The sequence below is a fragment of the Oncorhynchus masou genome, chromosome 7 (genome assembly GCF_036934945.1).
Source record: "Oncorhynchus masou masou isolate Uvic2021 chromosome 7, UVic_Omas_1.1, whole genome shotgun sequence".
NCBI classification, from domain to species: domain Eukaryota; kingdom Metazoa; phylum Chordata; class Actinopteri; order Salmoniformes; family Salmonidae; genus Oncorhynchus; species Oncorhynchus masou.
The window spans coordinates 19,230,577-19,243,107 of NC_088218.1; the positions used below are offsets into that span (position 1 = coordinate 19,230,577).

The 12,531-nt window shown below is 45.8% G+C and overlaps 1 protein-coding gene across 1 annotated transcript in view; it reads right to left on the bottom strand.

Annotated features, from left to right (window-relative positions):
• Positions 1–1,011: 1,011 nt before the first annotated feature.
• The window catches only part of LOC135543466 (beta-1,3-galactosyltransferase 1-like), a 130,955-nt gene continuing 119,435 nt past the window's right edge, over positions 1,012–12,531 (bottom strand). Inside the window, exon 3 of the mRNA XM_064970750.1 lies at positions 1,012–3,498. Within this exon, the coding sequence (XP_064826822.1) occupies positions 2,239–3,228 (990 nt within the window). The 5' untranslated portion in view covers positions 3,229–3,498 and the 3' untranslated portion in view covers positions 1,012–2,238. The remainder of the gene's footprint in view (positions 3,499–12,531) is intronic.

A 12,531-nucleotide genomic window follows, 5' to 3' on the forward strand; every position in this document is an offset into this window, starting at 1 on the left:
CAGAACAGCATCTGGGAATACTCCTATTGTGAGGAAAACAGTTAGGTCATAGAGATGTGTCTGTCCCCAAAGATTTTAAGTCCTAATTGTTTGTGAGAACACTGTAAATGTTTTACCACAGTGTGTCGTTGTGTGTTCAACATATATACTGTTGAGAATCCCTGTTTGTTCTATATAGAATCCATCTAACTCCCCAGAGGCTCCTAGCAGCTCCCAGGAGCCATGTTGGTAAACTTGTGTTTCAAAGTGTTCTCACCTCTGCCACACACACACACCTGTCTGCATCTGACAAACCTGCTCTCACCGATAGGAAGAACCAATTACTGGAGCTCTATTCATACATCACACGCACGCACACACACACACACACACACACACACACACACACACACACACACACACACACACACACACACACACACACACACACACACACACACACACACACACACACACACACACAGCTCCCCATGTGACCTACTTTTTGTGTGTACTATATGTACTGGTGTGTATATGTTACTGATAAATGCACACACACACACTACATGTTCATGTTTTTAAATGTCTGTAATGTATGTGTTGGACCCATGTACGACTAGCTGTCGCCATTGGCGTTAGCTTATGGGAACCCTAATTGAAAAATCAAAACACACACAAGCCTCTACAGATGTGCAAATGTAAATCTTGAGCATTCAACTGAGTAGTTCAGAGTCATAGCATGAAGACATTTCTCTGAGGAGTTGTTCATGGCGTGTCGACAGCTTTACACAGAGAGTTGTGTTGATAGGCAATCTTAATGAGCGCCGAACATGTTTCCAATTCATTACCTGACACACTGCAACTACAGAGAGGGACTTGGGTAAAGCTGAAGTCCTTAATTCAGGTATAATAATAAAAACCCATTGAATAATTAAACAATATTATAAACTGTCCTCTTATTAGGATCAAACATAATAAATGACAGCCCTTGAAAAAAAATCCCAAATACGTAGGAAAAAAGGGAATACACTCTCAAATGAAACACGTCTTTAATGTAATGCAGTCATTGGTTGTGTCGTCCCTCTGGTTTCAAGTAATATAAAATATAACACTCTGCCGTCTGTCTCGTCACCGCGCGGCTTAAAGAGCGGGAAAATAATTGCGCCTCACATACAGGTGGAATAACATTCACCGGGGAATGCATGTAGTTAATGCCGTTACATCGCCATCTGTACCGTCCCATAAGAAATACGGGTGTCCAAGAAATGAAGTCATTCTCTACCTAGTACAATACAAAGGACTCCAAATCCATAGTAAGAAAATAGGTTTGATCTTTAAAACAGTATATTACAACCCAATTGCAGAGGCAAGTATGTCCGTCGCGTCACACAGTAGGTCCATTGAACTGTTAGTCTCATGTTCTAACAATCTTAGATCATTCCAATGAACACTCAATCTATGTCGACAGCACGTTGTTACATTGTGAACTTATCATGGTCTTTTCACTATGACAACATCTGTTGCAGTACCAAAACAGTACATCCCACAAATACATCTTTATTAAATATACAAAGACTGGAAATTGAGAGTGAACATTCATTATCAACCTAACAGCAGAACGTTTACATAGGTTGTATATCTTGGTATTTCTTATCATCCCTACTACTTCAGTAATAGGGCCAGTTTTTCTGGAAATTAGCAGCATTGCCTACATAGATTAGCCTAATAGCATCTGAGCCATTCTGTCCCACTGCTAAGCTTCTACCTTTGTGTTTTAGTGATTTCATCTCATAAACAACATATGGTGCAAATGGCATACTGTTGCATTGTGGGACATTATTTGATTTTCATAGAGTGGATTTTTTAAATCAAACATATTTCAGAAAATATACAGAATTATTTGATTTTCTAAACTGTGGCCTTTAAACTCATCCATAGGGGGAGAATGCAGGAGTTACTACAGCAGAGAGAAACCTTGGTCTGATAAAGAGGCTTTTAGCGAAGCGTCTCTTGGACTATGCAAATGGCCAGACGGTTATTGTTACAGTACTGCTCCCTCAGGGTCATGTGCTGTACAGTGACAAAGAAAAGCAGAGATAGGAAGAGGTGGAAGGGGCAGAGGAGGAGGAAGAGAAGAAGCAATAAAGCAGAAGAAGGAGAAGAAGAAGGAGAAGAAGAAGAAGAAGGAGAAGAAGAAGAAGGAGAAGAAGATGAAGAATTCAGGACCTCTTCACATTGGCACTAAATGTAGGTAGCTGATTAACACTTGAGGTGTTTCTTGCTGGTCATGTCATTCCAGATGCGGTGCATCTCCTCCGGGGAGATCTGGTGGACCGTTACGACCCGTCGGTAGCGGCACAGACTGTAGGCCATCTTCCAGTGGTTGAAGCCACTGTTCTGGAAGGGGTGGATGCCCAGTTTACGAAGGCACAGCCCCACGTACACATCCTCCAGGTGGAGCAGTCTGGTGTGCAGGGACGTCTTGTAGATGAGCTCGGCCACATCCGCCGAGAACACGTACCCCGTGCCCGAACAGAAAGGCGGGTACTTAGTCTCAGGGTAAAGGTCTCTGGGCATGTACCACTTACTGCGCATGTCTCTGATCGGACCTCCGTTGATGACGTAGCCCGTGAAGTAGCGTCTCCGCGGCTTGCTGGCGGGCTTGAGGAGGTTGTAGACCAGGTTCTCCATGTTAACGTAGATGTCCGAGTCCGTCTTGAGGACGTACTGTGCCTTGGGGCAGAAGGTGGCCACCCAGCGCATGCCCATCAGGGTCTTGAGGGTGAGGTTGTGGTAGGAGTCTATGAAGTCCTCCACCACAACATCGTGGAAGATCTGGCTCTCCTGTTCCACCATCTGGTTGAGCACCGGATCCGTGTTCCTCCCAAGCAGGAAGAGTGTGAGGACGTGAACGCCATCGCCGAACGTGCTCTCGTCGCCCCACGTCTCTCGAATTGCTTGACGTGCATCAAACTCCTTGTGGGTGGTGCTGATCAGGATGACTAAGAAAGGTGCCTCCGTCTCACACTTCTTGGGCTCGTTGATGACAAAGTCGAAGGAGTGCGGGTTGAGCGGCCGAGTCCGTATATTGCTGAAGGTCACGTTCTTGGTGAGCTTGGTCTTCTGGCGGATGGGGATGGACAGCTGGCCCACGTAGGAGGTGGAGGGACGGGACAGACTCAGGTACCAGAGAGCGCTAGCCCAGCAAACGACCGTCAACAAGTATAAGCAGCTGACCTTTGAAGGCATTTCTGTTTACTTGGCGCGTGTTAGGAGCATTGAGAATGTCAAGAAGGTGGAATCTCCATGGGTGGTCCTCCAGCTACTTCCAGTGGTGCAGCATGATGCTGCATTCCACGAGATGCTTGACATTAATTCAGTACCCTTGACTGCTTTAATACAGCCTAGTGGTGGGATTCTGGTTGAAAAGGAGGGTTGTCGTTTTTCCTCAATGGAGCCATTGTACTATTCCATTCCATTAGGGTTGTTCCCTTGCATTCTTCTCGCCAGCACTTGATTCTGGACAGAAACAGATAAAAAACAAATTAGTCTTAACAAGAATGCTTCAGAACCCATTGGCAAAATTTGAGTATTTACATGCGTGGAGTTATGAGGAGAGTTAGTATGAGCTTAGAAAAACATACAGAAAGATCCTCTTTGTTTGTTTCCTATAATCACAGATAACAGATAACTCAACATGTGAGACAATCTCTATAGCTTTAGGTGCGTGTATACTTCTCCAAGCCGTCCTCTGGTGGTATGTTTATGGCCTGCTTTTTCTTCTTCTTTTGTTCTGGCTACTTTGTGTTTACAAACACTGTTTATCTCTGCTTGTCCTTCCCTCGCTGCATATGCCGTGTCAAATCAGCAAGATCACTCTTACTCTCTGAAAAGTCTCCTCAAGAAGAAACACTCCCGAGGGAAATGCTCTGCATCCTCTCTTTCGCTCTCTCTGTCTCTGTCTCTCTCGCTCTTCTTCCCTCTTCCATTCTCTCTTTATATCTCTCTCTTCCCCTGCCTCTATCTCTCTCTCTCTCTCTCTCTCTCTCTTTCTCTCTCAATGACACAGTGATCTTGGCATGACGGGAAATATTGTTCAGTAATGAGCTCTTCCTCGCTTGGTGGAATAGGTACTGTAGCATCCAGAGAAATAATGCACCAATGCTCTGGTGCCATTATTAGGAATTGTATGGAACTTTCATGGGCAATATAAGTATGCTCACACGCTGCTTTTTAGAATGGTTTATCATAATAGTGGCTTTGTGACGGGGAAAAATGAATCACAAAATAACCATTGTTTCGCTTCGATGATGAAAGACATGATTAAAGAAAGTCAGCTTTGATAAAAGCCCACCATGCTCAGTGAGTGTTTCCATCACAGACAACAACAGCATTGGTTCTGGATCAAAGCGAAGAGTGCATTTTTCCATCATTACAGTAACAAGAAGTGAGAGGCACTCTACTGGGTTTTACTCAGGGAACAGGCACCTGTTGCTACCGACAGTGAGACTACTGATTGTGGTGTGGAATAAAAATAAAAGTGTGTCTTTATGTGTGTGTTGATGAAAAACTGGTATTAGGAATGAAAGAGAGTGTAAAGAATAACAGACGAAAATAACAGTTTTCCACCATACAGAGATATACAGGTAACTGCCAAAATAAAGGAAACACCACCATAAAGTGTCTTTATAGGGCGTTGGGCCACCACGAGACAGAACAGCTTCAATGCATCTTGGCATAGATTCTACAAATGTCTGGAACTCTATTAGAGGGATGCGATATCATTCCTCCACGGGAAATTCCATCATTTGGGGTTTTGTTGAAAACGCTGTCTCAGGTACCACTCCAGAAACTTCCATAAGTGTTCAATTGTGTTGCGATTTGAAGACTAAAATGGCCATGGCACATGGTTTACATAGTTTTCATGCTTATCAAACCATTCAGTGACCACTCATGCCCTGTGGATGGGGGCATAGCCATGGTAACCAAAATATTGGCCAAAATAATGGCCTGTCCAGCATTTTTATACATGAGCATGATGGGATGTTAATTCCTTAATAACTCAGGAACCACACCTCTGTGAAAGCACCTGCTTTCATTATACTTTGTATCCCTCATTTACACAAGTGTTTCCATTATTTTGGCAGTTACCTGTATGTCAAAACCAAAGATGAATCCCACAGTATGAGGCCCTTTTATTTGTCACAAAGAGAATCCTTTGGATAACGCAATATGGCATCTGTGCATCAACATAGGTGAACAGTTATATTCCTGTATCCAAAGGATTCTCTTTCGGACAAATATAATGTTCAGAGGTTCAGAGGGCTGAAGTCCATGTCTTTTGGAAATGAACATCGTTTTGACGTAGTTGAATGCTGTGTTGCGTGATTAAAGGAAAGTCCTGTGGATATCCCACAAATGTCATTTTGAGTGAGACGCTCAAAATGGTGAGATGGTCTCATGATTTCTTTAGATTAGCCTGACTTCGCAGTTCTGAGTTGGGGTCCTGCCTTATCTGTCACATTTTGAGAGTGGCGACGATGACATATATTCATATTCTTTATCCCATCTCTTTCAGTGGCAGAATGATCTATTCTATGTCCTCATATTTCCTGTCCTCCCATCACTTTTCACTGGGAGTTTAATCCATCTCATCATGTTTCCCTACCTCTCTCCCCTCTTCTCAATCATTCCTCCACCATCTCTGTTTAGCACTCTCTCCCTCTCTCTCTCCCCATTGTTCGCCATCATTTCTCCTCCCCCTTCCTCTCCCCCCCTCGTTCTCTGTCATTCTTCTCTTTCTATCACTCGCCCTCCTTTTTCCCAGTGACACTGTTGATCCCTCTCCCCATGCTCCTCTGGGCCTCACCCACTGCAAACACACAGCTTTGTTTTCGCCACCCACTATAAACCCTTCAATCTCTATGGACACCTCGGGCTGCTTCCTCTCATCCATCTCTCTATTCCCCTCTCTCTTTTAGTCTAACTCCACCACTAAATCATCTGCCCTCCCTGACCTGCTTCGTCCCGTTCACTCTATTATTTCTGTCTCTGAGCGAGAGAGCAATAGAGAGCGCGCGAGAGAGAGAGAGAGAGAGAGCGAGAGAGAGAGATGTTTTGCTTGCTTTCCTTCAGTCATTTCCTTGGGATTGTACTGTACAATTCCTTTAATTATTCTCTCTTGGATTGATTCTTTGTGCTTGAGATCACAGTGTCAGCCGATTCTGATGAATGGTACAGGGAAAGTAGTACTAGAAACTTGCTCTTCTCACGACAGACGGACTTGTTACATGTTTTCATTCCACCCCTCATGTTGAAGTAGGTTATCTTTTAGAGAGAACATCTTGACCTGCAGATGCTATTTGAATGAACAGGATATGAACAGGATATCATTGCAGTATCATATTCATGTTTCTCCCTGATTCTTGGATTGCCATTACGGAAACGGAAAAGACAGGCTTTCAATTGAGCTTTGTTTAACCTTTCCCCAACATTCAATTAAAGAATAATAATAAAAATAATTTTTTATTTTTTTTCACTTTCACCCCCTTTTTCTCCCCAATTTCGTGATATCCAATTGTTTAGTTGTTACTATCTTGTCTCATTGCTACAACTCCCGTACGGGCTCAGGAGAGATGAAGGTTGGAAGCTATGCGTCCTCCAATACACAACCCAACCAAGCCGCTTTTTAACACAGCGCACATCCAACCCACCTAGCGACCTGGTCAGTGCACACTGTCAGAGGAAACACCGCGCACCTAGCGACCTGGTCAGTGCACACTGTCAGAGGAAACACCGCGCGCATCCAACCCGGAAGCACCAATGTGTCAGAGGAAACACCGCGCACCTAGCGACCTGGTCAGTGCACACTGTCAGAGGAAACACTGCGCACCTGGCGACCTGGTCAGTGCACACTGTCAGAGGAAACACCGCGCACCTGGCGACCTGGTCAGTGCACACTGTCAGAGGAAACACCGCGCACCTAGCGACCTGGTCAGTGCACACTGTCAGAGGAAACACCGCGCACCAAGCATCCAACCCGGAAGCACCAATGGTCAGTGCACACTGTCAGGAAACACCGCGCACCTAGCGACCTGGTCAGTGCACACTGTCAGAGGAAACACCGCGCACCAAGAGGAAACACCGCGCACCTGGACCTGGTCAGTGCACACTGTCAGAGGAAACACCGCGCACCTAGCGACCTGGTCAGTGCACACTGTCAGAGGAAACACACCGCACACTAGCGACCTGGTCACACACTGTCAGCACCGACACCTGGCTGGTCAGTGCACACTGTCAGAGGAAACACCGCGCACCTGGCGACCTGGTCAGTGCACACTGTCAGAGGAAACACCGCGCACCTGGCGACCTGGTCAGTGCACACTGTCAGAGGAAACACCGCGCACCTAGCGACCTGGTCAGTGCACACTGTCATAGGAAACACCGCGCACCTAGCGACCTGGTCAGTGCACACTGTCAGAGGAAACACCGCGCACCTAGCGGTCAGTGCACATTATCCTCCAACCCGGAAGTGTGTCAGAGGAAACACCGCACCTACGACCTGGTCAGTGCACACTGTCAGAGGAAACACCGCGCGCATCCAACCCGGAAGCACCAATGTGTCAGAGGAAACACCGCGCACCTAGCGACCTGGTCAGTGCACACTGTCAGAGGAAACACAGCGCACCTAGCGACCTGGTCAGTGCACACTGTCAGAGGAAACACCGCGCACCTAGCGACCTGGTCAGTGCACACTGTCAGAGGAAACACAGCGCACCTGGCGACCTGGTCAGTGCACACTGTCAGAGGAAACACCGCGCACCTAGCGACCTGGTCAGTGCACACTGTCAGAGGAAACACCGCGCACCTGGCGACCTGGTCAGTGCACACTGTCAGAGGAAACACCGCGCACCTAGCGACCTGGTCAGTGCACACTGTCAGAGGAAACACCGCGCACCTAGCGACCTGGTCAGTGCACACTGTCAGAGGAAACACCGCGCACCTAGCGACCTGGTCAGTGCACACTGTCAGAGGAAACACCGCGCGCATCCAACCCGGAAGCACCAATGTGTCAGAGGAAACACCGTGCACCTAGCGACCTGGTCAGTGCACACTGTCAGAGGAAACACCGCGCACCTAGCGACCTGGTCTGTGCACACTGTCAGAGGAAACACCGCGCACCTAGCGACCTGGTCAGTGCACACTGTCAGAGGAATGTCGCTCTGGATAAGAGCGTCTGCTAAATGACTTAAATGTAATGTTAAATGAAACACTGCGCACCTGGCGACCTGGTCAGTGCACACTGTCAGAGGAAACACCGCGCACCTAGCGACCTGGTCAGTGCACACTGTCAGAGGAAACACCGCGCACCTGGCGACCTGGTCAGTGCACACTGTCAGAGGAAACACCACTGTCAGAGGAAACACCGCGCACCTAGCGACCTGGTCAGTGCACACTGCCAGAGGAAACACCGCGCACCTAGCGACCTGGTCAGTGCACACTGTCAGAGGAAACACCGCGCACCTGGCGACCTGGTCAGTGCACACTGTCAGAGGAAACACCGCGCACCTAGCGACCTGGTCAGTGCACACTGTCAGAGGAAACACCGCGCACCTAGCAACCTGGTCAGTGCACACTGTCAGAGGAAACACCGCGCACCTGGCGACCTGGTCAGTGCACACTGTCAGAGGAAACACCGCGCGACCTGGTCAGTGCACACTGCGACCTGGTCAGTGCACACTGTCAGAGGAAACACCGCGCACCTGGCGACCTGGTCATTGCACACTGTCAGAGGAAACACCGTGCACCTGGCGACCTGGTCAGTGCACACTGTTAGAGGAACCCTACCTACATGTACACAGATATTGTATTGGTTGTCATGACAGCAGGAAGCAGACAGTAAAGGCTTGTGTAGAGAGAATGTGAGAGAGAGAAAGAGAAGGGAATGAAGAAAGAAAGAAGAAAGAGAGAAACTGTCGTCCCACCACGCTGCAGCCCTGTCACCGCCCCTGACTGACAACTGGCAGACAACAATGCACTCTGGGTAATTGAAAGGAAGTCCCGTCTTCACACTAGACAGGGTGGGGGCTGAAGAGATGGGGGAGAAAATTCAATGCATCTGGCTGGATTAAACCATTCAACTCTAAATCACCACACACATCCCCCTTCCTTGAGGAACTCAATTTAGCAGCCTTAGAAATCATGGCTCACCCTCTCGTTGATCTACTGCTTTGGCCTGACGCCTAACACTCCTCTCCTCAGTGTGTACGTTTTTGTGTTGTTCATTTGTGTGTGTGTGTGTGTGTGTGAGATAACAGACAACCACCCTGTGATGATAAAGGCTGGAGTCAGTTAAAGGTCTTCTCCCCCCAGAGAGAGTGTAATATACTGACTCTGATGCACAACAACATTAGACCAGTCTGGTGGTTACTCACTGCTGAGGGCCTCTCCTTTCGTCCTCACACCTAATTAACTGAAGTTGTTATTTAAGCGGATAGTGACCTTCGTTAGAAGGGTGCGATTAGGGGCGGACAATTCAAAACAAGAGTTCAGGTAGAGGCTATTGTCGAGTAGACTGAGAAGACGGAGTGTTTCAGAGATGGGCTTCAGCTCATAAGATGAGAGGAACATGCTGCTTTATAATAAATCATACATCACATCTATGGGCACATCCATCAAATGCCAAACCAAAGGTAGACGTCTCACACTGCCCTGTCCAATTTACTGATCTACCTTGAGATAAAAGGAGGAAAAGGAGAAAAATACATAACTACCCCTACAGATCTGATGCCTACTCTTATGAGCAGAGCTGTCAACATACAGTGCCTTGCGAAAGTATTCGGCCCCCTTGAACTTTGCGACCTTTTGCCACATTTCAGGCTTCAAACATAAAGACATAAAACTGTATTTTTTTTGAAGAATCAACAACAAGTGGGACACAATCATGAAGTAGAACGACATTTATTGGATATTTCAAACTTTTTTAACAAATCAAAAACTGAAAAATTGGGCGTGCAAAATTATTCAGCCCCCTTAAGTTAATACTTTGTAGCGCCACCTTTTGCTGCGATTACAGCTGGGGTATGTCTCTATCAGTTTTGCACATCGAGAGACTGAAATTTTTTCCATTTCCTTCTTGCAAAACAGCTCGAGCTCAGTGAGGTTGGATGGAGAGCATTTGTGAACAGCAGTTTTCAGTTCTTTCCACAGATTCTCGATTGGATTCAGGTCTGGACTTTGACTTGGCCATTCTAACACCTGGATATGTTTATTTTTGAACCATTCCATTGTAGATGTTGCTTTATGTTTTGGATCATTGTCTTGTTGGAAGACAAATCTCTGTCCCAGTCTCAGGTCTTTTGCAGACTCCATCAGGTTTTCTTCCAGAATGGTCCTGTATTTGGCTCCATCCATCTTCCCATTAATTTTAACCATCTTCCCTGTCCCTGCTGAAGAAAAGCAGGCCCAAACCATGATGCTGCCACCACCATGTTTGACAGTGGGTATGGTGTGTTCAGGGTGATGAGCTGTGTTGCTTTTACGCCAAACATAATGTTTTGCATTGTTGCCAAAAAGTTCAATTTTGGTTTCATCTGACCAGAGCACCTTCTTCCACATGTTTGGTGTGTCTCCCAGGTGGCTTGTGGCAAACTTTAAACAACACTTTTTATGGATATCTTTAAGAAATGGCTTTCTTCTTGCCACTCTTCCATAAAGGCCAGATTTGTGCAATATACGACTGATTGTTGTCCTATGGACAGAGTCTCCCACCTCAGCTGTAGATGTCTGCAGTTCATCCAGAGTGATCATGGGCCTCTTGGCTGCACCTCTGATCAGTCTTCTCCTTGTATGAGCTGAAAGTTTAGAGGGACGGCCAGGTCTTGGTAGATTTGCAGTGGTCTGATACTCCTTCCATTTCAATATTATCGCTTGCACAGTGCTCCTTGGGATGTTTAAAGCTTGTGAAATCTTTTTGTATCCAAATCTGGCTTTAAACTTCTTCACAACAGTATATCGGACCTGCCTGGTGTGTTCCTTGTTCTTCATGATGCTCTCTGCGCTTTTAACGGACCTCTGAGACTATCACAGTGCAGGTGCATTTATACGGAGACTTGATTACACACAGGTGGATTGTATTTATCATCAATAGTCATTTAGGTCAACATTGGATCATTCAGAGATCCTCACTGAACTTCTGGAGAGAGTTTGCTGCACTGAAAGTAAAGGGGCTGAATAATTTTGCACGCCCAATTTTTTAGTTTTTGATTTGTTAACAAAGTTTGAAATATCCAATAAATGTCGTTCCACTTCATGATTGTGTCCCACTTGTTGTTGATTCTTCACAAAAAAATACAGTTTTATATCTTTATGTTTGAAGCCTGAAATGTGGCAAAAGGTCGCAAAGTTCAAGGGGGCCGAATACTTTCGCAAGGCACTGTATGTCTTCATGAAAGAAGCTCCCTTCTCCCTGTGATTATCTGTATCGGAAACCAGGTCAAGAACTGTAACATAGAACTGTAATATAGAACTGTAATATAGAACTGTAATATCAGTCAAATATCAATCAAATAAAGGAGTACGAAAGGCAGATTTAAGACTTAAATGTAAATCCCCTTACTTACGAATAGGATATAGCCGTTTCAGATATATTGTTAGCCAGACATGAAGTCTTGCTGTCAATGAGGTGTGTCTCGGGAAAGCTACTGCTCCAACTATGGCAAATCTCAAGAGACCCACTTTTCTTTCTCTTTGAAATGCAAACTGTGGAGTCAGTCAGATGGCAGCTTCTTGGGAATGCAGCACTGTAGGCCTCCATAGGCAGTGATACAGTGACATGGATTAATGCAAGGCAGCCTATCAACAGCCACCTTATATCTAAGACTGGAACTGACCCTATAGTAATTACATGGGTAGCAGTGGAGGCTGCTGAGGGGAGGACGGATCATAATAATGTTTAGAACGGAGCGAATGGAATGGCATCAGACACATAGAAACCATGTGTTTAATACCATTCCACTGATTCCGCTTCACCCATTACCATGAGATTGTCCTCCCCAATTAAGGTGCCACCAACCTCCTGTGATGGGCATCTACACATAGTGAGCAGCTGGAGTAAGGCGGAGGTAATTGGGGTGCTCAGTGTCTTGAAATTAAATTAGTGTGCTGCAGGTTTCAGTTATAGATCTGTCATTCTCATTGAAAGCAAGTCTAAGAAGCAGTTCTATGTGCGCTATTTCTATGCTTCCCGTTCTTAAGATTCGTTTTTGCGTCTTTTACTTTCAGTTTTGTTCACCAGCATCAAACAACTTAAAATACAATATTTTTGGTAATGGAAAATATATTTCATACAGGTTTAGATGGTACAATGATTCTCTACAGTATACTTGCTTGTTTTGTCACATAAACTGAAATTATGAGACTTTTTTCAACCAGGAAATGGCGGAGCGATTTCTGCATAGTGCATCACCACAGAAGCATAGCATGACAGTATTTGGGACATGCAAACAAATCAGGGCCCCAAAGTATGTGCTCTGTGGTTAAGGAGTAGGTCAA